The sequence below is a fragment of the Pseudophryne corroboree genome, chromosome 3 (assembly GCF_028390025.1).
Source record: "Pseudophryne corroboree isolate aPseCor3 chromosome 3, aPseCor3.hap2, whole genome shotgun sequence".
Taxonomy (NCBI): domain Eukaryota; kingdom Metazoa; phylum Chordata; class Amphibia; order Anura; family Myobatrachidae; genus Pseudophryne; species Pseudophryne corroboree.
In genome coordinates, this window is record NC_086446.1 from 240433127 (window position 1) to 240460202 (window position 27076).

The following is a 27076-nucleotide window of genomic DNA, read 5'->3' on the forward strand; positions in this document are numbered from 1 at the left end:
GCACAGCCTCCCTGCCCGATGGAGTCGTCGGTAAGGCTGATTTGAGGAAACGGCGGGGGGGCGGCGCCTCGAATTCCAGCTTGTACCCCTGAGATACTACTTGAAGGATCCAGGGATCCACCCGTGAGCGAGCCCACTGATCGCTGAAAATCTTGAGGCGGCCCCCCACCGTACCTGGCTCCGCCTGTGGAGCCCCACCGTCATGCGGCGGATTTGGAAGAAGCGGGGGAGGACTTTTGGTCCTGGGAACCTGCTGTGTGTTGCAGCTTTTTCCCCCTTCCTCTGCCTCTAGACAGAAAGGACCCGCCTTTTCCGCGCCTGTTTTTCTGGGGTCGAAAGGACTGTACTTGGTAATACGGTGCTTTCTTAGGCTGTGAGGGGACATGGGGCAAAAATGCAGACTTCCCAGCCGTTGCTGTGGAAACAAGGTCTGAGAGACCGTCCCCGAATAACTCCTCACCCTTATAAGGCAAAACTTCCATGTGCCTTTTAGAATCTGCATCTCCTGTCCACTGCCGAGTCCATAAACCTCTCCTAGCAGAAATGGACAAAGCACTTATTCTAGATGCCAGCCGGCAGATCTCCCTCTGTGCATCTCTCATGTATAAGACCGAGTCTTTTATATGCTCTATGGTTAGCAATATAGTGTCTCTGTCTAGGGTGTCAATATTTTCCGACAGGGAATCTGACCAGGCAGCAGCAGCACTGCACATCCAGGCTGAGGCAATAGCTGGTCTCAGTATAACACCAGTGTGTGTGTAAATAGATTTTAGGATAGCCTCCTGCTTTCTATCAGCAGGTTCCTTTAGGGCGGCCGTATCCGGAGACGGTAGTGCCACCTTTTTAGACAATCGTGTGAGCGCTTTATCCACCCTAGGGGGAGTTTCCCAACGTGACCTATCCTCTGGCGAGAAAGTAATTTAGTAATTTTTTTGAAATCACCAATTTCACCAATCACCAAAGCCCACGCTTCTTCACACACCTCATTCAATTCCTCAGATGGGGGAAAAACTATAGGTAGTTTTTTCTCCCCAAACATAATACCCTTCTTTGAGGTACCCGGGTTTATATCAGTAAGGTGTAATACCTCTTTCATTGCCTCAATCATGCCACAAATGGCCCTAGTGGACATTAAATTTGACTCATCGTCGTCGACACTTGCATCAGTATCCGTGTCGACATCTGTGTCTGCCATCTGAGGTAGTGGTCGTTTCAGGGCCCCTGACGGCCTTTGAATCGTCTGGGCAGGCACGAGCTGAGAAGCCGGCTGTCCCGAATTTGGCATGTCGTCAAATTTTTTATGTAAGGAGTCGACACTTGCACGTAATTCCTTCCATAAATCCATCCACTCAGGTGTCTGCCCCGCAGGGGGTGACAACACATTAATAGGCATCTGCCCCGCCTCCACATAAGTCTCCTCATCAAACATGTCGACACAGCCGTACCGACACACCGCACACACACACAGGGATTGCTCTTACAAGGAGACAGGACCCCACAAAAGCCCTTTGGGGAGACAGAGAGAAAGTATGCCAGCACACACCAGAGCGCTATAATAATACAGGGACTAACTGAATTATGACCCTTATAGCTGCTTATTATATTAAACTGCGCCCAAATTTAGTGCCCCCCTCTCTTTTTTACCCTTTCCGTAGTGTAGACTGCAGGGGAGAGTCAGGGAGCTTCCTTCCAGCGGAACTGTGAGGGAATAATGGCGCCAGTGTGCTGAGGGAGAAGGCTCCGCCCCTTTTTCGGCGGCCTTTCTCCCGCTTTTTTCTGTATTCTGGCAGGGGTAATTACCACATATATAGCCTCTGGGACTATATATTGTGGTTATTTTGCCAGCCAAGGTGATATTATTGCTGCTCAGGGCGCCCCCCCCCAGCGCCCTGCACCCTCAGTGACCGGAGTGTGAAGTGTGTATGAGGAGCAATGGCGCACAGCTGCAGTGCTGTGCGCTACCTTGGTGAAGACTGAAGTCTTCTGCCGCCGATTTTCCGGACCATCTTCATGCTTCTGGCTCTGTAAGGGGGCCGGCGGCGCGGCTCCGGGAACGAACACCAAGGACGAGTCCTGCGGTCGATCCCTCTGGAGCTAATGGTGTCCAGTAGCCTAAGAAGCCCAAGCTAGCTGCAAGCAGGTAGGTTCGCTTCTTCTCCCCTTAGTCCCTCGATGCAGTGAGCCTGTTGCCAGCAGGTCTCACTGTAAAATAAAAAACCTAATTAAACTTTCTTTCTAGCAGCTCAGGAGAGCTCCTAGTGTGCAACCAGCTCGGGCCGGGCACAGAAATCTAACTGAGGTCTGGAGGAGGGGCATAGAGGGAGGAGCCAGTGCACACCAGATAGTACCAAATCTTTCTTATAGAGTGCCCAGTCTCCTGCGGAGCCCGTCTATCCCCATGGTCCTTACGGAGTCCCCAGCATCCACTAGGACGTTAGAGAAATTATTGCTTTTTGTTTGTGCTATACCCCAGTGTACTATACAATATTTATTTTATTTTCATAAGTACTGTGAAACTGCAGGTCAGACTGCAGTATATTATTATTTCGTACTCATACACGTGTTGTGTGACACTATTGGTGAAGTTCAACCGCAGTGTTCAATTACTATTTCTGATACACACACGTATTGTGTGACGCTGTGGGTGCAGGTGGTATCACAGTAATATATTATTTCCTACTCATACATGTATTGTGCGGCACTGTTGGTAAAGGTCAACTGCAGTGTTCTATTTCTGAATCGTACACGTATTTTGCAACACTGTTGGTGAAATTGAACTGCAGTGTTTGATTATTATTTCATACTCATACACGTATTGTGCGACACTGTTGGTGAAATTAAACCTCAGTGTTTGATTACTATTTTATGCTTATACAAGTATTGTGCGACACTGTTGGTGAAATTAAACGGCAGTATTTGAATACTAGTTTTGATTCATACACATATTGTGCAACACTAAAGGTGGTACATTTTTGGTAAAAATTGTGGTGTGTGCTGCACCCCACTTCATTCATGTTTGTGGATAGATATGGAGAATGAACAATTGAGAGGAGTGCAGGACATACTAGGACACACTCCTGCACCACTAGTATGTGGTGCAGGAGTGCACCACATACTAGTGGTGCAGGTGCTGCCACCAATCATGATGATAGAAGACCGTCAACGTCATCTACTAAGGCCGATGCCCAGGGGCACAGAGTGCTTAAATCAGGGCATCTAAAAATCAAAGAAGCAATTTAATTTTACAGTGGTAAATAAAAAAACATCAAAGGGAAAGGTAGCTCCATAGGCAGAAAGCCAAACTGTGCATTCAGAATCAGAACCATTTGATATTCTTGAAGAACGTTTAGGGGTGTACACGTCAGCTACAGTATATGTGAGTCTGACATTTCTCACACAGTCCTCATAGAGAAGCAACTTTCACCTCCTTCCGCTATTTCTGCACCATCTGCACATGCGGGCAGCAGTACAAGTAAAGATGGTGATGACGTGGAGGACATAATAGAAATTGAGGATTCATGTGTGGAAGTAGAATAGGATAAGGGGGATTTGTGTGTACTACTACTATCTGACACTGATGGTGTTGATGATGTTGTTTGTGTAAGTCAGCCACCAGTGGCTGCAGTTGTTGACCATAATTAAAAGAAAGGTTAGAAGGAAGGGTATCCAGCGCTCGTGTGTATGAGTATTTATATTGTCCTAAGGCTGCAACCTGTTTCAGAAGTACCTCAAACTTCGATATAGATACAGGAAAATGCAGGGTTAGGTGCGCCAAATAGACAATTACTTTTAATACAAAGAAAGGATGTTGTTGTAATGATACTCGGACTAGTGACTTTATTATGTCAGATACTGTCTTTTATTTAAACTGAAAAATATGTCTTCATCTGCTGCAAACACTAAGAACTTATGCAGTTCTATGGATGGTTGTGGTTTAAAAATGGGGAAGGGGACGGGGCGGTGGGGGATGTGGGGGGGGGGATTGGGATCTGTGTGCCTGGAGGTATATTAACGAGTCCGTTAATGTGAAGGAATGGAGACACTCAGGTCGGTGGCGTCCCACCTCTGTAGTGTCTATAGTTCTGTTAGAATGTCCAGAGCCTCTGATCAGTATTTGTAATGTGTCCAAATGGAAAGGTTCAAAACAAATAGGGGTACCCCCGGAGGGCCGGTGCGGCACGGGATCCTAGTGGTTGCTATTAGTCAGGTAGTGAGGGCTCCGGACATACCGTCCACCCCTGTGCTCTGACAGTTTGCGGTGTCGCTCTTTTGAGCGCACCGTGGTTGTCTGTGCAATTGGGGAAGCGGTCACCGTCTTGGAGAGGGAGGAAGACAACTGCTTCTAGCCCTATTGGGCTGTCTGCCGTGTCTTCTCCTCTCCTACAGAGTCCCTTACCTTGTCCTCGTAGCTCCGTCTTGTATCCTCTAGCCGGCAGCCTGCTCCGTTCTTCTTCAGCGGCGCTGTCCTCCTCTTGCTTCCGGGTTGTTCTGGTCACATGTTTAGGTCACGTGGCCGCGGCGTTTTCATTCAGTGAGGCGGCTGTTCTTCCTCGCCCGTCTTCGTTTCTCTCTCTCTTGAGGCTCTGTTAAGGTTAAAGTAAATGACTGAAGTACTCTGTAATAGCTTGGTGATGTGTTTCCAACGCGTATCGGCCCGTTGCGGCCTTCGTCAGGGAATCTAGTTCAGCCATGTTTGGTGTGGGCTATTTAGCCCATCTTCAGAAAAATTCTCTCTGTCTCATTGGTCCTCTATGTAATTAGGGGCGGGGTAAGGGGCGGGTTAGAGTGGGAATGGTGCTGTACTTGGGGGTTTGAGAAGGACAAGAATAAATAAATAAAATAAAAATAAATGAAAAATTGCACGACGATGCTAGTTAACTAGCGCTGTGTGGGGGATGAAGTCTTGACAGTCTTACAATAGTGTCTGGATGCCAAATTAATAATGAGCATCCAAAAAGGAGTGATAAATAAAAGTATAATGTCCTGATATTAAAAATAGATGAAGCTGACCATATATTTATATATAACCTTTGCATGCATGTGCACATTCTGTTGGATGCATGCATTCACATCTGCACATACTCCCTTCGTATTGTAGTGAGGGGTTATGAATTACCATGTTCCAGGTGCTTGATGTTGGTATAATGCTGGGGGTGAAATAAAGAATACTTTCAAGAATTTGTCCACCGTCTCATGGTCTAACTCCCACAATCACTGACCTTACTTCGTTATCTATATTCAGCCCATACGGTTTCAGGGTTTTAAGTGTGAATATCCATTTAAGTTCTTCTTTATTTATTTTCTTAATAAAGTCTCCTCCCCGCCAGTTTTGTTTAACCATTTTTATCCCTAAGATTCTCATCCCTGCTGGATCTTGTTTGTGTCTCTCTCTAAAGTGATCCGAGAGACTATGTGTTTCTAGACCCTTTCTTATATTCCTTATGTGTTCTGATATTCTAGTCTTGAGGGGTCTCACTGTTCTCCCTATATATTGTAAATGGCAGGGGCATTCTATTAGGTAGATGACCCCCTTGGTGTGGCATGTAATGTGTTCCTGAATAGTGAATGATTCCTGTGTATTGTTTGACTGAAAGTTAAATGTGCCCTTTGTTGTGGTGTGGATGGACTTGCAGTATTGGCAACAGTTACAATGGAAAAAGCCCTTGTTCAATTTATTCCCTGTTAAGGTGGTTTGTACTGACTCTTTTCTTTCTAGATGGCTATGGGTCACCCTGGATTTTAAGTCTGGTGCCTTCCTGTATATCACCTTTGGTTGTCTGGGTAGTAAAGTCCCTAATAGCTCATCTTCTAAAAGAATGTTCCAGTGATCACGTATGATCTTTTCTATGTTTCGGTTCTTACAACTGTATTGAGTTTGGAAAGTGATTTTCCAATCCTTTGGGTCTTTTGTCTGTCCTTTTTTATTTTTATATGTTAAGAGTGTTTTTTTCTTTCTAACTCTGCAGTCTCTTGTAAGTCCTTGTCTAGGAACTCTTCTTTGTATCCTCTATCCATGAATTGTTTTTTCATTTTGTTTGCTTGGATATGATAGTCTTCTATTTTAGTGCAATTTCTTCTAACTCGTTTGAACTGGCCTGACGGTACATTTTTTAACCAGTTGGGATGGTGTCCACTGGTTGTGAGGATATAACTATTGACATCCACGCTTTTCTGATATATTTTTGTGCAAATGTTCGTCTCCTCTGTAAAGATGGTGATGTCCAAAAAGTTAACAGTGGTTCTACTGTAGTTGGTGGTGAATACTAGGTTACTGTTGTTCGAGTTGATATGTTCAAGGAAACTTAAAAGTTGATCCTCAGTCCCTTTCCATATGAAAATTACGTCATCTATATATCGCCGCCAAAGGACCAGGTTTGCCCCAAAGTCATGCCCGTCCCAAATGTGGTTATCCACCCATCTGCTCATAAATAAATTAGCATAACTTGGGGCGAACCTGGTCCCCATAGCGGTACCGGTGGTTTGTCTGTAATATGAGTCCTGAAACCAAAAGTAATTGTGCTTTAGAATTAAATTTACACAGTCTAGAATGAAGTTTGTTTGTGTTGTTGTCATTGTTTGGTCCAGATTCAAAAAATATCGTAGTGAGTCTAATCCTTGAGATTGATCTATAATTGTATATAGTGATGTCACGTCACTAGTGCATAGCCAGTATTCCTCTGACCATGTGATGTCGTCAAGTGTCTTTATGATGTCGGTTGTATCCCTAATGTATGATTTTTGGATCTGTACATAGGGTTGTAGGAAGCTGTCGATGTATTGGGACAAGTTTGCTGTTAGTGATCCTATCCCGGATATTATTGGGCGTCCTGGTGGGTTGGTCCGGTCTTAGTGTATCTTTGGCAAATAGTAAAAGACTGGTATAATGGGATGTGTGTTGTCTAAAAAGCAATATTCTTTCTTGGTTAGAATGCCTTGTTCTAGGCCTTGTTTGAGTAAAGGTTCTAACGTCTTTTTGTATTTTGGGGTCAGGTCTTGCTTTAAAGTCTCATACGTGTTTGTGTCACCTAATATTCTCAGGGATTCTTTTACATAATCACTTTTCTCTAAGATGACAATCCCCCCTCCCTTATCTGCCGGTTTTACCACTATGTCCTTGTTCTCTATTAGATCTTTAAGTGCCTCCTTTTCTCTTAAGCTAAGATTGAAATTCTTTGTTTTGTTGTCTAATTTTTCTAGATCTCGTGCAATTTTTCATTTATTTTTATTTTATTTTATTTATTTATTCTTGTCCTTCTCAAACCCCCATGTACAGAACCATTCCCACTCTAACCCGCCCCTTACCCCGCCCCTAATTACATAGAGGACCAATGAGACAGAGAGAATTTTTCTGAAGATGGGCTAAATAGCCCACACCAAACATGGCTGAACTAGATTCCCTGACGAAGGCCGCAATGGGCCGATACGCGTTGGAAACACATCACCAAGCTATTACAGAGTACTTCAGTCATTTACTTTAACCTTAACAGAGCCTCAAGAGAGAGAGAAACGAAGACGGGCAAGGAAGAACAGCCGCCTCACTGAAGGAAAACGCCGCGGCCACGTGACCTAAACACGTGACCAGAACAACCCGGAAGCAAGAGGAGGACAGCGCCGCTGAAGAAGAACGGAGCAGGCCGCCGGCTAGAGGATACAAGACGGAGCTACGAGGACAAGGTAAGGGACTCTGTAGGAGAGGAGAAGACACGGCAGACAGCCCAATAGGGCTAGAAGCAGTTGTCTTCCTCCCTCTCCAAGACGGTGACCGCTTCCTCAATTGCACAGACAACCACGGTGCGCTCAAAAGAGCGACACCGCGAACTGTCAGAGCACAGGGGTGGACGGTATGTCCGGAGCCCTCACTACCTGATTAATAGCAACCACTAGGATCCCGTGCCATACCGGCCCTCCGGGGGTACCCCTATTTGTTTTGAACCTTTCCACTTGGACACATTACAAATACTTATTAGAGGCTCTGGACATTCTAACAGAACTATAGACATTACAGAGGTGGGACGCCACCGACCTGAGTGTCTCCATTCCTTCACATTAACGGACTCGTTAATATACCTCCAGGCACACAGATCCCAATTCCCCCCCCCCCCCACATCCCCCACTGCCCCGTCCCCTTCCCCATTTTTAAACCACAACCATCCATAGAACTGCATAAGTTCTTAGTGTTTGCAGCAGATGAAGACATATTTTTCAGTTTAAATAAAAGACAGTATCTGACATAATAAAGTCACTAGTCCGAGTATCATTACAACAACATCCTTTCTTTGTATTAAAAGTAATTATATGTCCAAATCACTGGAATTAAATGTCAAAATCACTGAAATTATACGTCCAAATCACTGGAATTAAATGGCAGTACCACTGGACATATACGGAAGTGTCAGACAGGATGGCACTTTAAAAAAAATAGTCCCCAAACAGCACATGATGATAAGAAATAAAAGAGGTGCAAGATGGAATTGCCCTTGGGCCCTCCCACCCACCCTTATGTTGTATAAACAGGACATGCACGCTTTAACAAACCAATCATTTCAGTGACAGGGTCTGCCACACAACTGTGGCTGAAATGATTGGTTTGTTTGGGCCCTGTTGAAGTAAAAAAATATTACATAGAAAGAACATACAGACTCCACACATTGTGTGTCACTATGTTTGCGAAGATGCACAGCGCGCACAGCAATATATGGTAACATACGCATTTACACAGACATGCCGCAGAGATAGATTCAACACATATTTCATACAGCACATAAATTTAAACATATCAAGCACCAGACATCATAAGGTTTCAAATTATATAATGGAGTAACGTCATGTATGTGTATTATTGGAGCGGAGCAAGATGGACATGTTGTGCTTGGTGTCAAAGTAACCAGATTAATGTGTGTGTCAATTTGATGCCTGTGGTTATGTTGTAGCACATTGCCATGAGTAGATATGATTAAATGTAGGAATATGTAGGAATATGAAGCCACAATTCTAAAGTGAACAAAAGACCTCTTGAAGACTTGGCCCTGGGGGCAGACACATGTGCCAGCAACACAGGACAAAAGCCCTCACTCTGACCAATGAGCCGTTGAGTTCTTGAGAGGTCTGGCCTCTGGACCAATAGAAGGAGACCGAAACCAACAGACTGTAAACTCCCACTGTGTGATATAGGCAGTTTCTAGGACTTAGAGATTTAGTTGCTGTTTGTCCCAGATGATGGTCGAGATGTGTGATATGGAGCGGAGAGTGCATTTGAGCAAAATATGGTAATTATATTGCTGGCCGTGTCTGTATTTGAATTAGTTTGTAATAACTGCTTATTGTGTAAATTGTAACCATGTAACTAAATATATATACTGTACATTGTGATATACTGATTACATATCCTTTTAATAACAAATATATACATCAATGAGCTTTGGAACTCAGATAATGTGTGGGTGTATTGTTTTCTCTTATGGGATGTAGTGTTTTGTGATGTATAGCGCACATTCATAGCACATAATAAGATGCGCAGGCGTCCACAGTATATAATAGAGCTGGCAGTTTAAATATTTGTTAGAAAGTAATTTGACTTGAACAGATGGGGGCTGCTTCCGCGATATCACGTTCTTGATGATTGCACTGTACAAACGCCGCTGTGGTCTACTAGCTAATGATGGATGCATTGCGACATGCTGCCGAATCACATCCGTGTGTTTTGTTGTGTTATCAGTAAGGCGCTGATATGAAATTCAAGGGACAGTGAGTTTCTCACAATATTCAAAATGCTACAGCGTATTTTTATTGTTGCAAAACAAAGTTCAAATAAGTCATATTGTGTTTGATTCAGATTGGATTGTTTATCTGTTAAGTAAATTTAAAGAACATTTAAAAGTTGCTGCATAGCCATAATATAGCTGTGTTAGCATGCTAAGAAAATTTGTATACTTTTTAAACTCAGGCCTAAAGTATCTTTTGGTGCCTGTATAGAGTGTGATTTCTTTGTGACCTAAGAGCCGCATGGTCTGTCCTCCATTTTGGGCTAGCCACATGGCCTGTCCACCATTTTGTTCAAGCCACATGGATGTGAAAGGGGGAGGAGCAGTGGCCATTTTAGGAAGGTCACTTTCTAAATAGCTGACTTTCAGTTTGGTTAAAACAATCAGTTTCCTTTGTCACAAAGTTTCCACATTTCTACAAATCCAGCACCATTTATAAGTTACCAATGAATTTATTTAACCCATGCCATAGTCAACTACAAATAGTTTCAATTGGGTCTAGTGAGAATAAATGGTGAGATAAGTGAATACTTTTTCTTTTTATCTGTGTGTAATTCCCTTACATCAAGTGGGGGAGTTGCACACAGATAGAAAAAGGAAATAGAGGGTTTTTTTTTCCTTTCTTTCTTTTTCTTCCAAGACTTGTTGACTCTGTTTGCTAGGGTAGGATAGCGATTCAAATGTTAATTAACTTGTGTAACTACTTTCTTGTACAAGCAAGGCAAATATCTTTGATATTCAAATTAGAGGCAGTGAAGGGGTGAGGTGTCTCACAAGTGTGTGTATGTATATATATATATATATATATATATATATATATATGTATATATATTATATTATTATAATTATGTGTGTATATATATATTAGTGTATGTTCTGCAAGATAGCTATCCAATCTGAATCATAGCATTTACATTATAGATAATTGCAGTCATTATAGATCTGTGTGAAATCGGATACATTTATTTGCTATATATATATATATATTTGAATTAGTGTGTTAAGGGAGTAATTATAAAAAAAAGGAAATGCAGTTCTGGCCTAGTCGTTTAGGTTTATATGGGACAATTGTGTGTCGTGTCAGTGAGTAATAGTAGTTTTTATTGCTCACATTTATCAAGATAGTGTGGTTTATTAAATTGAGAATGCACGTTTGTACACGTGGTATGGTACGTGAGGACACCGTACAGAGGCACACACATGGCGTAGAAACACGCACGGTTGCATGTTTACGCAAGGTAACTTAGAGTTGCGAGCGCAAATTATAACCGCACAATAGCAGTTCAAATTAAGGCGGGATAAATTACATTTAATACAATAGCACATAACTATCCGATTTCAAAAGCAGATTAGTGTAAGACTTTGTTTAAACTGTACTACCTCTGGGATAAGACTACTAGTCAAAGGGAGTGATATTTTCTGTATAGAAAAGAAAAACACTGTGTATCTGAGTGAGTGAAAGTAGGAATGGATGTATTGAACCGGGAAATCAGGATCCCGTGGGAACACTGGGTTAGTAGAGGCCCAGTGGCGTAAGGTCCGCTACCTTATGTGAATATATAGAGAAATATGCAAGTCGTGAGGAGACTTGCACAGGAGCGTGATAGGGAATTGTGAATTGTGAATATAGAATTGTGAATTGAAGTAAAGGTTTTTTGTTACGCTCCAGCTGAGGAGCGCAGCTTGTGGATTCGTAGGGCATACAGATAACAAGTATCTATAGGCCGTGCGATTGAACCGCACGTCCGTGTGTTCTACACAGCACAACGTGATACTATAGTGTCATATGTGCTGTGGAAAAGCATACGCAGACGTGATTGTGTAAACAAGGTTTTTTTTCGCTGATTACGTCGGAAAATCTTCCTGGTGGAAGTCCATTGGAAAGGGTGAGCAATAGTTATTGAAGTTTTCTATTTTCCACCCTACAAAAATTGCAGTGGAAAGATACTGAAAAGGAATTTTTTGCTGCCTCTCTCAGGAAAATATTCCAACAGAACCTCCACCGAAAGAAATTACAGTGCTGTAAGGTCTGATAGGAGCCCTAAGTTGGGTACATCGTGATCCGCTATCAACAGTGTATCATAGTACTGGCCAGCATTGGCGAGAGCAGGTGAAGAGGACCCACAATGGGAGCCAGTTGCTCAAGTGAGAGACGTTCAGCAGCCAGGGTTCAGGCTGGAGAGCTACGGCCAAGAGGGTCAGCTCGGTTTATAATGTGAGGGAAATGTGGTCCACACGCAGAGGCTTTTTGCAATGAATGGGTATGTATGACTGCGGGGGATAGGGCATCATTCCCTAGGGTTGGTGAGTTTGATCCTAAGGTATTGCAGGTAGTATGTCTAACCACAGTCATATAAGACAAGAACGGAAATATAAGAACTGTTTGAACTTGTAGCAACAATAAACAAGTAGAAAAAAAGAGAAAGCAAGTACACCGCCATATGTAGATGTGGAAGCAGTTACGGCCAGCATACAAACTATAGAAAATAATAAAAATAATAAAAATATGAATGTAACCTATATATGTACTAATAAATGTTGAAGTTTTATTTATGAGGAGAAGGCGACCTGACTGGTTTCAGCCATTTCTCATGCACTCAGAGGAGTAGCCTGCAGGGGAAGTGGTTGAGACCAGTGGAACTGGTAAGTATGGAGTCATTCGTGTACATACATAGTAAAACCCAAAAATAAAATAAAAATCAAGAAAGTAAAGTCAGAAATGGAGAATAATCCTGTCCGCACATTAGTATTTGCCAGTAGGAAAGCGGACAGAAATAGGGTAACCCCCGGGTATTTCTTTTAGTTACCATATAAGAAGTATTCATTCCTAATAATGCCCCTAGTTAAGATGAGCTCGGAAATGTTTGTTGGACCATGTACAGACCCTTAATATGGGATGAGAAGGATTGAATGAATACTTTGCATGACCTGGAAGCTTGTTGATTTTTTTTTGTCTTTTGCAGTACTAGAAAATTCTCCATCTGGATAAGATCACTGGTAAACACTAATTCGGCAAATGGGAGGAACGAAAGAAGTGCAACATTACCCTTTGACAAAAACCTGCTGAAGTTATGATTGGGCCTCTACGATGCTAAACCCTTTCCTTTCCTTCTTTTTACAAACAGCAGTGGCCCCTGACTAACTTAATCGACAGAGATTTTGTTAAATGTGAAATACATATATTGTACTCCCGCTCAGGAAGTACAAGGTATGTTAGATACCCTCAAAGACTAATGTTGCATTACACTGTTCTAGAATCATGTCCATCACAGGTAGAGGAAATTATCTCACAGATATCGGGTTCCCTATGAACTTAGGATGGACTGGATTGATGGCTGAAGTAGTCCCAGTGGTGACACAGTATGCACAAGCTTTAAGAGGGGTAGACCAAGTAGTTAATCAATTCCCAGTAGTGCCCAATCCAGTTGTCATTTTAATAAAATCACCAACCTCTATTCTATTTCTCAACAGTTCCCTCTTCATCTTTTACGTTCACCAACAGGAGGGTACAATACATGGACCCGATTACAGTTCAAACACTACATGCCTAATTGGTCCTTCAGAGTTCTGCCCGAACCCAGTATATCTCGCCATCACGATGACACCAGCATTACTGCAGTGTGCCTTGTCATGCACAAAGGGTGGAGGAAGGATGAGAATACTGGTGAAGGGAAATTTTGTATAGACACTGATATGCCCGTTGGTGAACGCAGACCTGATATTTTCTTCTTCTTTCTCTCCTCTAGAGATGTTTTTTTTTTTTAAGTTATGCTCATGGTACTCTACATTGCAAACACACAACAGTTAAATTAAGATACAAATTTGTGTTCCCTACAGGAAAAGGAGGTCTGGAAGTGGAAGGGGTATGGTTAGGAGTCCCCAGGACTCTGGAGAGATGGACAAGTTAATCCAGTGGCCCCCAGGACGTATCTCCCAAGCCTAGCTGAGGCGGCATATGGTCTGACTGACCTGGGGTAAGGAAGGTATGTGCAAATTGGTAAGAGCTTACTGGCATGTACCAGGGTTCTCTTCTCAGGCAAGCAGGAAAGCAATGACCTGTCTTACTTGCATGAGGAAGAACATTTGGTAAGGTAGTACTAACAGAGCCATCCCATATCCCTCCTGCAGACGGACCTTTTCAGGTAATACAAATCGACTTCGTACAGTTAACACACTTTAGGAATTATTGTTAGGTATTGGCGTGCACTGATGTTTTCTCAAACTGGGTAGAGGCATTTCCTGCCGCCACGGATGCTGCTGTGAATACCGCAAAGAAAAAATTGTGCAGAAATTTGTGTGTAGATATGGTACACCTAGGAGTAGGAGCGAAGCTTGAAATTGGACTATTGTGGTCATAGACACTGCCACTAGTATTATGTAGCATCGGAACCACTCCCAGATCTTCACTTGACGAATCACCCTCTTCGAAATTTTTGTTTTTGTTTTTGTTTTGCTTTTTGTTCTTGGAAGACAACCTCATGTCATGATTGATCTGCACAATGATCAGAAATACACCAATGAGGTGACAGTACAGTACCTTATCGAGATGAGCCAGCATTTTAGAACTTGACAAAAGAACTTGAAACTGTTGATTCCTGGTATGCCAAATACTAACTGTCTTGATTGTGAACCAAGAGACTGTGTGATTGTTCTTACGCTCAGGTTGCCTAATAGACAGGTGGGAAAGACCGTACCAAGTTTTGTTGACAGCACTATCCCAGTGAAAGTAGCCGAGAGAGAGACTTGGGTCCACGATTCCCATTGCAGGAAAGTCGGTAGTCCGGAAGGAACTTGTAAATGGAGTGAGATCGCAAAAGTATCACCAGAGAGTCTGTTCCGTGAAGACTGAAAGGCGGCACTGTTGAACACTACCTGAGCGTACGAAAGGGTTACAGAAAGACCAGTCGTTGTAATTGATTTGCTATGGACAAGATTTGTTTTGTTCTATTTTTTTTCCTTTTTCCCGCTGACAAACATTTTTTTCAGGACATTCTATTTTTGCGAGGTTTTTCATGAGGAGTCGAGTGTGGGACTGGAACTGGCTCTGGAGTAAGGAGTGATTTCCTTAGAGGATCCCAGGATTAGCCTATCAGTTTGTTAAAGCCAGAGAAAAATCAAATGTCTACTAGTTATGGAGTTCGGAAGTAACGTGATATGCTATTGCCTGAGGAATACTGTATTTTGTAGTTATTGTGACCCCATATTTGAAGATGAGTGCATCCAGAGATGTCAGTCTAGCAATAAGGCAGCATTTGATGGACATCCCTTGAGTGATTACCACTCACTAGTGGGTAAGGTCTTAAACCAAACGGAATGTTGGATGTGCTCACAGGTTCCTCTAAGATGAAATGATGCAGGATTAGTGCCATATTTTTTTTTTGAGTTAGCTGAGGTACTTGAATTACAAGGAAGGGGGAGGAGACTGGTGGACAAAGAATATAATATAACTAGACCTCCTAGTCTTAAGATCCACCAGTACCATAGATAAATCCTTGGTATGTTAAAATCTCACCAATTTCAGGAAATCAGGAAATTGGGAGGTAATCAGGTACAATCAGACAATGGCTATTCACACATTGCAGATAAAGAGCTCATTAATATATGTGGAAGAAAGGTTTATGAGTGGCTCTCCCCGAACTCCGAAGGTTTATGTTATCTAGGAAGGACACTACTTATAACCCTTGTCCAATGATAAAACAGACCTAGCATACATTCCAGAAATGGAAACAATGTTCAGGGAATGATAGGAATGTAAATCATGAAAATTTTATATGTCTCTTTCACAATTTGTTTTTGTTTTCACCCTCTACCCAGCAGAACCTCAATAGAATCCGAACATCAGTGTACAAAGACATGTATGTGTGAAATGTTCGTTCAAATCAGACATCATAGGCCATAGCACTATCCCAGCATACTCTATAGGTTGAATGTTGTCCCACACCCAACCAGTGGTCCTGTTACCACCGAGTGCATATAGAGGATGTCTCATCCTCCTCCCTGTCTTCCCCAAATATAGTCAAATGTCTGATTTGCGAAATGAATACATACTTGTGTCTAGGTCACCGATTATTGTTTGAAATAGTTTTTTCTTATGTTAATAATTTATGGCAGTTATTGTTTACTGCCAAAGGGTGGACTGTCAAAGTCAAAAATACATAGAGAGAACATACAGACTCCACACATTGTGAGTCGCTATGCTTGCGAAGACGCACAGCGCGCACAGCAATATATGGTAACATACGCATTTACACAGACATGCCACAGAGATAGATTCAACACATATTTCATACAGCACATAAATTTAAACATATCAAGCACCAGACATCATAAGGTTTCAAATTATATAATGGAGTAAAATCATGTATGTGTATTATTGGAGTGGAGCAAGATGGACATATCGTGCTTGGTGTCAAAGTAACCAGATTAATGTGTGTGTCAATTTGATGCCTGTGGTTATGTTGTAGCACATTGCCATGAGTAGATATGATTAAATGTAGGAATATGTAGGAATATGAAGCCACAATTCTAAAGTGAACAAAAGACCTCTTGAAGACTTGAAACTAGCTCCACAGCATGGCCCTGGGGGCAGACACATGTGCCAGCAACACAGGAGAAAAGCCCTCACTCTGACCAATGAGCCGTTGAGTTCTTGAGTTGTCTGGCCTCTGGACCAATAGAAGGAGACCAAAACCAACAGACTGTAAACTCCCACTGTGTGATATAGGCAGTTTCTAGGACTTAGAGAGTTAGTTGCTGTTTGTCCCAGACGATGGTCGAGATGCTATCTGTCCAGTGGCTGCATGATTTTACTGAGAGAGAAAGAGTGATATGGAGTGGAGAGGACATTTGAGCAAAATATGGTGATTGTATTGCTGGCCGTGTCTGTATTTGAATTAGTTTGTAATAGCTGCTTACTGTGTAAATTGTAACCATGTAACTATATATATACTGTACATTGTGATATTTTGAATACATATCCTTTTAATAACAAATATATACATCAATGAGCTTTGGAACTCAGATAATATGTGGGTGTATTGTTTTCTCTTATGGGATGTAGTGTTTTGCGATGTATAGCGCACATTCATAGCACATGGTAATAAGATGCGCATCCACAGTATTTAATAGAGCTGGCATTTTAAATATTTGTTAGAAAGTATTTTGACTTGAACAGCCCCACAAAATAAAAGCAATTAATCCCCCCACCAAAAAAGAAGCAATCAATTTCTCCTTGCACAAACTGGCTCTACAGAGGCAAGATGCCGACCTCATTCTCATCCTCCGATACCTCACCCCTTTCACTGTATACATCCTCCTCCTCACAGAGTATTAATTCGTCCCCACTGGAATCCACCATCACAGGTCCCTCTGTACTGTTTGGAGGCAATTGCTGGTAAAGGTCTTCCCGGAGGAATTTATAATTCATTTTGACGAACATCATCTTCTCCCCATTTTGTGGAAGTAACCTCCTACGCCGATCGCTGACAAGGTTACTGGCTGCACTAAACACTCTTTCGGAGTACACACTGGAGGGGGGCAACTTAGATAAAATAAAGCCAGTTTGTGCAAGGGCATCCAAATTGCCACTTTTTCCTGCCAGTATAAATACGGACTGTCTGACATGCCTACTTGGATGCTGTCACTCATATAATCCTCCACCATTCTTTCAATGGTGACAGAATCATATGCAGTAGCAGTAGACATGTCAGTAATCGTTGGCAGGTCCTTCAGTCCGGACCAAAGGTCAGCTATCGCTCCTGACTGCCCTGCATCACCACCAGCGGGTGGGCTAGGAAATTTTATCCTTTTCCTCGCAGTCTCAGTGGCTGGAGAAATTGAAGGAGGAGCTGTTGATGGGTCACGTTCTGCTTGAGTTGACAATTTAATCACCAGCAGGTCTTTGCACCTCTGCAGACTTGTTTCTGCCGGAAAGAGAGATACAACGTAGGCTTTAAACCTAGTATCGAGCACGGTGGCCAAAATGTAGTGCTCTGATTTCAACAGATTGACCACCCGTGAATCCTGGCAAAGCGAATGAAGGGCTCCATCCACAAGTCCCACATACTTTGCGGAATCGCTCCGTATTAGCTCCTCCTTCAATTTATCCAGCTGCTTCTGCAAAAGCCTGATGAGGGGAATGACCTGACTCAAGCTGGCAGGGTCTGAACTGACTTCACGTGTGGCAAGTTCGAAGGGTTGGAGAACCTTGCACAAGACAGAAATTCTCCACTGCGCTTGAGTCAGGTGCATTCCCCCTCCTTTGCCTATATTGTAGGTGGATGTATAGGCTTTAATGGCCTTTTGCTACTCCTCCATCCTCTGAAGCATATAGAGGGTTGAATTCCACCTAGTTACCACCTCTTGCTTCAGATGATGGCAGGGCAGGTTCAGGAGTGTTTGCTGGTGCTCCAGTCTTCGGCACGTGGTGGCTGAATGCCGAAAGTGGCCCGCAATTCTTCGGGCCACCGACAGCATCTCTTGCACGCCCCTGTCGTTTTTTAACTAATTCTGCACCACCAAATTCAATGTATGTGCAAAACATGGGACGTGCTGGAATTTGCCCAGATGTAATGCACGCACAATATTGCTGGCGTTGTCCGATGTCACAAATCCCCAGGAGAGTCCAATTGGGGTAAGCCATTCTGCGATGATGTTCCTTAGTTTCAGTAAGAGGTTGTCAGCTGTGTGCCTCTTATGGAAAGCGGTGATACAAAGCATAGCCTGCCTAGGAACGAGTTGGCATTTGCAAGATGCTGCTACTGGTGCCGCCACTGCTGTTCTTGCTGCGGGAGGCAATACATCTACCCAGTGGGCTGTCACAGTCATATAGTCCTGAGTCTGCCCTGCTCCACTTGTCCACATGTCCGTGGTTAAGCGGACATTGGGTACAACTGCATTTTTTAGGACACTGGTGACTCTTTTTCTGAGGTCTGTGTACATTTTTGGTATCGCCTGCCTAGAGAAATGGAACCTAGATGGTATTTGGTACGGGGACACAGTACCTCAATCAATTCTCTAGTTCCCTGTGAATTAACGGTGGATACCAGAACCACGTTTCTCACCGCCCAGGCTGCCAAGGCCTATGTTATCCGCTTTGCAGCAGGATGACTGCTGTGATATTTAATCTTCCTCGCAAAGGACTGTTGGACAGTCAATTGCTTACTGGAAGTAGTACAAGTGGTCTTCCGACTTCCCCTCTAGGATGACGATCGACTCCCAGCAGCAGCAACAGCAGCGCCAGCAGCAGCAGGCGTTACACTCAAGGATGCATCGGAGGAATCCCAGTCAGGAGAGGACTCGTCAGACTTGACAGTGACATGGCCTGCAGGACTATTGGCTTTCCTGTCTAAGGAGGAAATTGACACTGAGGGAGTTGGTGGTGTGGTTTGCAGGAGCTTGGTTACAAGAGGAAGGGATTTAGTTGGCAGTGGACTGCTTCCGCTGTCACCCAAAGTTTTTGAACTTGTCAATGACTTCTGATGAATGCGCTCCAGGTGACGTATAAGGAAGGATGTTCCTAGGTGGTTAACGTCCTTACCCCTACTTATTACAGCTTGACAAAGGCAACACACGGCTTGACACCAGTTGTCCGCATTTCTTTTGAAATAATTACACACCGAAGAGGTGATTTTTTTTGTAATTTGACCAGGCATGTCAATGGCCATATTCGTCCCACGGACAACAGGTGTCTCCCCGGGTGCCTGACTTAAACAAACCACCTCACCATGAGAATCCTCCTTGTCTATTTCCTCCCCAGCGCCAGCAACACCCATGTCCTCATCCTGGTGTACTTCAGCAGTGACATCTTCAATTTGACTATCAGGAACTGGACTGTGGGTGCTCCTTACAGCACTTGCAGGGGGCGTGCAAATGGTGGAAGGCGCCACCTATTCCCGTCCAGTGTTGGGAAAGTCAGGCATCGCAACCGACACAATTGGACTCTCCTTGGGGATTTGTGAATTAGAAGAACGCACAGTTCTTTGCTGTGCTTTTGCCATCTTAACTCTTTTAAGTTTTCTAGCAGGAGGATGAGTGTTTCCATCCTCATGTGAAGCTGAACCACTAGCCATGAACATAGGACAGGGTCTCAGCCGTTCCTTGCCACTCCGTGTCGTAAATGGCATATTGGCAAGTTTACGCTTCTCCTCAGACGCTTTTAATTTAGATTTTTGGGTCATTTTACTGAACTTTTGTTTTTTGGATTTTACATGCTCTCTACTATGACATTGGGCATCGGCCTTGGCAGACGACGTTGATGGCATTTCATCGTCTCGGCCATGACTAGTGGCAGAAGCTTCAGCACGAGGTGGAAGTGGATCTTGATCTTTCCCTATTTTACCCTCCACATTTTTGTTCTCCATTTTTTAATGTGTGGAATTATATGCCAGTATTATATCAATAGCAATGGCCGACTACTATATATACTGCGCACAAAAACTTAAATGCACCACAGGTATGGATGGATAGTATACTTGACGACACAGAGGTAGGTAGAGCAGTGGCCTACTGTACCGTACTTCTATATATTATATACTGGTGGTCAGCAAAATTATGCACTGTCCTACTACTATATATATACTGCGCACAAAAACTTAAATGCACCACAGGTATGGATGGATAGTATACTTGACGACACAGAGGTAGGTAGAGCAGTGGCCTACTGTACGGTACTGCTATATATTATATACTGGTGGTCAGCAAAATTATGCACTGTCCTACTACTATATATATATATATACTGCGCACAAAAACTTAAATGCACCACAGGTATGGATGGATAGTATACTTGACGACACAGAGGTAGGTAGAGCAGTGGCCTACTGTACCGTACTGCTATATATTATATACTGGTGGTCAGCAAAATTATGCACTGTCTTACTACTATATATATATACTGCACACAAAAACTTAAATGCACCACAGGTATGGATGGATAGTATACTTGACGACACAGAGGTAGGTAGAGCAGTGGCCTACTGTACCGTACTGCTATATATTATATACTGGTGGTCAGCAAAATTATGCACTGTCCTACTACTATATATATACTGCGCACAAAAACTTAAATGCACCACAGGTATGGATGGATAGTATACTTGACGACACAGAGGTAGGTAGAGCAGTGGCCTACTGTACCGTACTGCTATATATTATATACTGGTGGTCAGCAAAATTATGCACTGTCCTACTACTATATATATACTGCGCACAAAAACTTAAATGCACCACAGATATGGATGGATAGTATACTTGACGACACAGAGGTAGGTAGAGCAGTGGACTACTGTACCGTACTGATATAATTCTGGTGGTCACTGGTCAGCAAAATTCTGCACTGTCCTCCTACTATATACTACAATGCAGCACAGATATGGAGCGTTTTTCAGGCAGAGAACGTATAATACTGGTGGTCACTGGTCAGCAAAACTCTGCACTGTCCTCCTACTATATAATACTGGTGGTCCCCAGTCCCCACAATAAATCACACTGAGCACTGATATTTGCAGCACACTGAGCACAGATATGGAGCGTTTTTCAGGCAGAGAACGTAGATATTTGCAGCACACTCAGCACAGATATTTGCAGCACACTGAGCACAGACATTTGCAGCACACTGAGCACAGATATTTGCAGCACACTGAACACAGAAACTGAGAGAGCGCCATCCACGTCCTCTCACTATCATCTCCAATGCACGAGTGAATAATGGCGGCGACGCGCGGCTCCTTATATAGAATACGAATCTCGCGAGAATCCGACAGCGGGATGATGACGTTCGGGCGCGCTCGGGTTAACCGAGCAAGGCGGGAAGATTCGAGTCCGCCTCGGAACCGTGTAAAATGGGTGAACCGAGGAACCGAACCCGCTCATCACTAATATATATATATATATATATATATATACACATACACACATATACACATAACACACACAACTTACAGATCTCACTCAGCCTACTAGGACCAGTGCCCACAGTGTATTGGCTGGGCTCCAGCTATGCTGTGTAACAACAGATGGTGGGTCAGGGTCAGACTCACGTCTGCAGCATGCAGAATCAGTGATCACTGGGGGAACCCATCTCATTGTCCAGCAGCAGTGGCGGATGTACAGTCACTTGCTGCAGCACAGGCTGAGTGGTATCAGACGGGTGCCATCCCGTCCCCTATTTCAGGTTTTAGCAGGATTTCTGGGATATAGTCAATTAACTATGCAGCAGCAGTGGGTGCGCTGCAGAGCTCCATTGGAAGAGCAGCGGTCACACTCGGATCCCGCTGTGAACCATACAGGTGCTGCTGTACATGTAGGTGCCCCTTTAGAGCTTGGAGCCCGGAGGCAGGCACCTTCATAGCCTCTGGGAGTTACACCCCTGAACACAGCACCTGACAGCTTACAGCTGTTGAAACTAGAGAGTGTTGCTCACTTACTCCATTATGGCTTCTCAGGAAGACTTCAGTCCTTACCCAAGATGGCCACGGTCTTGTTGTTGTGTTAGAGGACCAGAGTGGGAGACGGATGTATTCCACTTAGCTCAGTGTGACCTGATGTTACTGCTATCGTTAATGCCTTTGGAGATGCTGAGACCACTTCTACCTTGCACCGCTAGTTGGATACCGTCAATGGCTAGTGACCTGTATGCCCCGCTGCAGGACAACTGTATAAGCATAATTGTAACTACGGCTGTACAAATCACATTACTGCTGAATAACCCACCTCACTGGTTAAGTACTTGGCTGTTCGTTGTCTCAGGTCATCCGCTGGTGTGTACCTACACTCTGCCATACCACCTGTACACACACATTACAACAACTACAGTCAGAAGTAAAAGTAACAATTTTCATATCATCTTATGAGTGAATTTTATGTCTTCAAGCAATTGTCAGTATAATCTGCCTTAACAGGCTTGAGGTTGTTTCCTGTAGTTTCTTCAATAGCCTTTCATACGCAGAAACAAAACTTCCATTGTAAGTAGAGGCCGTCTCATGTTAAAGCAAAAAAAATGTCTTAATGTTTGTCATTATATTTTAGATGCTAACCTGTTGGCTACAAATAGCACTTAATAAAAATAAAACCAGACAGGGGCTGATTTATGTATATTGGAGACAACTCTTCTTTTATAGATAAGGGACAGCACTGACAGATGAATGAATATGTTTAAAGCACTGTTAATGGTGTACTCATTATTACCACGTAATTGTTTAGAATACTGCATAATGCCATCCACGCCATGATATTAGGGCTTCACTGCTAATCCTCCATTAAAACACGTCAACCATTTAAAAATGGACACTATAACTGTTAGCACAAGTGTTTCTTCGCAGATTGGATCCCCTCTGTTACATAATCAGTAGGCACACACTGGGAAGATTCTTAGTGGTATAATTTATATAAGGAAATTGTTTAGATCATAAAGCAAACTAACATGCTGAACATTACAGGTATATATAAACAGACATTGCATGCATCTTCTTTCTCTTTCTCCTTCTACTCCTTCTGGAAGATTCCTATAACAAACAAGTACCGTACTATGGGGGTCATTCCGAGTTGATCGCTAGCTGCCGTTGTTCTCAGGGCAGCGATCAGGCTAAAAATCAGCATTTATGTGCATGCGTATGGGCCGCAATGCGCACGCACTTCGTACGGGTACAAAGCCCGTTGTGGTTGTGCACAGGATATAGCGAAGTTTTCAGTCGCACTGACGGCCGCAAGAAGATTGACAGGAAGGGGGCGTTTCTGGGTGTCAACTGACCGTTTTCAGGGAGTGTTTGTAAAAACGCAGGCGTGTCTGAAAAAACACAGGCATGGGAGGATGCATGACGTCAAATCCGGACACGAATAGGCTGAAGTGATCGCAAGCGCTGAGTAGGTTCAGAGTTACTCTGAAACTGCACAAACTTTTTTTGTAGAGCTCGGCTGCACATGCGTTCGCACTTCTGCTAAGCTAAAATATACTCCCTAGTGGGCGGCTGCATAGCGTTTGCACGGCTGCTAAAACTAGCTAGCGAATGATCAACTCAGAATGACCCCCCCATATCACAGACTGTAACACATAATCAACACATAAACAACAGCTCCACCTGATGGCCCTTCAGTGTAATTACTCAACAATGTTATGTCTCAGTCTGTTGTAATATCTCCGTAGTAACAAACAGGCAGGTCTACTACGATATACCGGCGCTTGGGATCCCAGCACCCAGCATACCAGGCGCCAGGATCCCGACCACCAGAATGCTGGCAGCGAGGCAAGCTCGCTGCACTCCACATGCTGCGGGCATGCTCGCTGCGCTCCACATGCTGCGGGCGCGGTGGTGCGCTACGCCCGCCATGCTAATTATTGTCCCTCCAGGGGGGTCGTGGACACCACAAGAGGGAGAATAGTTGTCAGTATTCCGGTGCTGTTATGCAGAGCGCCGTGATATCGAGTGCCTCCCCAAACAGGCTACTATTTCCATTGTGTTTAGTTCAGATGAATGTCGCTTAGAATAAGATGCAGTAGTGATGCAGTATGTATTAACGGCACTATTATTATTATTATCCTTTATTTATATCGCACCACCAGGTATCTGCAGCGCCCCTTACAGCGTACATAAACAAATAAGCAAAACAGCACTTAAAGTTTAAGACAATATAGGACAAGTGCGGAAAACCAGAGGTTAGGTACCATGAAAAGGAATATGGAGTATAGGATAGTGTAAGTAAGAGAAGGAAAGGGACATGAGGGGAGAATGCCCTGCTCTTGCTATGCATCATGTATGTTTCATGTGCCTAGTCTGAAATAGTTGATCTCTCAGCATACATCTTATATAGCCTTCACACTCGTCAATCTACTGATCTCTGCCCACCGCACCTTCAATATGTCAGTCTGCACTTATCATTGGGTGACATTACACATCAATCAGACGTTAACTTCAGTCTGCCAGGGAATAAAAGCAAGAAGGCACCCAAAAATTTATCGATTGTTATCCCTACATCCTGTTAAGTAGTAAAAGGTTATATCTAGCTGGGTAAAGTATAACTAGGAAAGGTTGTATTGGGTGATGTAAAACGTGTACAGGCATACATGGAACTTATAACACAGTGTTTATAGCATTGCTTATGTGACATTTTACAGCTATTTAGCACTAGAAAGTACCTGGCAGTGAATACGTTTTTGTACACTATTTTGTATTAATCTCCCTTTGTTTATTCTCAGCTCAGTGTCGCAGTCTGTATTGGATTTCTCTTGGCATGGACACCATATGCTGTTGTTGCTATGTGGGCAACATTTGGGGATGCTAGAAGTGTGCCACCATTGGCATTTGCCCTTGCAGCTGTGTTTGCAAAATCATCTACTCTCTACAACCCAATGGTGTATCTTCTGCTGAAACCTAACTTTCTGAATGTTGTAATCAAAGACTTGTCTGTGTTTCAGACCGTGTGCGCGGTGACATGCGGAACATGCAAGACCCCTGCAAAGAGAGACCAGTGTATACACAGGGATGTTAGGAGTTCAAAAAAACTTGCAACCCCTTTTATGGAGAATTATGGCACAAGCCAGAGCTGTGTGGATGCTTTTGAGTGTTTCAGTAATTACCAACAATGCTGTCATTTGGAACAAACGGATGTCAGACAGCCAATAGGCTTATCTTTGGTCAAGACTCAAACTGGCAGTGATGCATCACCATCCTCTGTGCATCTTGTGGTACATTCCTCGACATCTAGATCCATGATTGAGACCACTGAGGTCACAGCAGGGTCACTGCCTCCAGAATGTATGAAACACTTTCTTTGATTCATCTTGTGACATCTGTGTGTTTCTGGGCTTCCGCAATCATACCTGTTGGACTAGGGTCAAGTCATTAAAATGTATTTGAAAACAGTTAATTGGTTAAATTGGTGACACCTTCATTAGGCCATGATCTGAAGAGGAGTAAGTCAGGAACTTCAAACTGGTCTTTACATGATATTGACATTGTATTGGTCAGAAGCAGTGACATTTTTTTTATCACCTTTAAATATAATTTATTTTATCAAAATGTATTTTTGAATACAATGTTTCAAGTTTGTTTTTTTCCAAAAATGTTATTAAAATAATGGTACATGAGCCAGCGTAGCATCAGTTTAAAACCAATGGTACAGGTGTTGCTTGGTTCTCACCAATAGAAAGAGGTGATTCTGCTGTACTTTCCTAAATTGTTGTTACCTTTAGAGGTGATTCTGCTGTACTTTCCTAAGTTGTTGTTACCTTAAGAGGTGATTCTACTGTACTTTCCTAAGTTGTTGTTACCTTTAGAGGTGAATCTGCTGTACTTTCCTAAGTTGTTGTTACCTTTAGAGGTGCTTGTAGCCTCTCATACCGGTTGCCCTTTTACATCTGCAACTTCTAAAAATCATGTACCCTCCTGGGTCAGACACTAAGGAGAAAACAGAAACGTGTTTCTCACTAATGCCCAGTGCTGGATTAAACCGCGTGGAGGCCCCTAGTCAGATTGTCTCCTAATACATTTTTAATTTACCAACCACGAGTCTATGGTCGATGTGAAAACTGTAATGTGAATCTGATGTCTATGGTTTATGTACTTTAAGTTGTTAATGGGTACATTACATTAATACAGTATTTTCTCTATGGAGTCTTTAATGTAAAGTTTTTGTTTCTTTGAGTTTATTCAGTTTTTCTGTCATTTGGAAACAATGTAAAAAAGCTTCATTGTAATTTTCTTTTAAGGTCAAATCAATATTATTTTGATCCATTGACACGGGCCTATAGGCTGGCACTGCTAATTCCCCTTGTTGCATTATTTATTAATTTATTTATATATTTATTTTTAAATAGACAATTCTTTGGTGATGTACATTGTTAGTGGTCTCTTGTACAATGAGAGCTTGAGTTCCATGGCTTATCTTTGGTCAAGACTCAAACTGGCAGTGATGCATCACCATCCTCTGTGCATCTTGTGGTACATTCCTCGACATCTAGATCCATGATTGAGACCACTGAGGTCACAGCAGGGTCACTGCCTCCAGAATGTATGAAACACTTTCTTTGATTCATCTTGTGACATCTGTGTGTTTCTGGGCTTCCGCAATCATACCTGTTGGACTAGGGTCAAGTCATTAAAATGTATTTGAAAACAGTTAATTGGTTAAATTGGTGACACCTTCATTAGGCCATGATCTGAAGAGGAGTAAGTCAGGAACTTCAAACTGGTCTTTACATGATATTGACATTATATTGGTCAGAAGCAGTGACATTTTTTTTTATCACCTTTAAATATAATTTATTTTATCAAAATGTATTTTTGAATACAATGTTTCAAGTTTGTTTTTTTCCAAAAATG

The 27076-nt window shown here is 43.0% G+C and overlaps 1 protein-coding gene across 1 annotated transcript in view; it reads left to right on the forward strand.

Annotated features, from left to right (window-relative positions):
• The window catches only part of LOC135057649 (opsin-5-like), a 138300-nt gene extending 112551 nt beyond the window's left edge, over positions 1 to 25749 (forward strand). Inside the window, exon 5 of the mRNA XM_063963463.1 lies at positions 24952 to 25749. Within this exon, the coding sequence (XP_063819533.1) occupies positions 24952 to 25530 (579 nt within the window). The 3' untranslated portion in view covers positions 25531 to 25749. The remainder of the gene's footprint in view (positions 1 to 24951) is intronic.
• The last annotated feature ends 1327 nt before the right edge of the window (positions 25750 to 27076 follow it).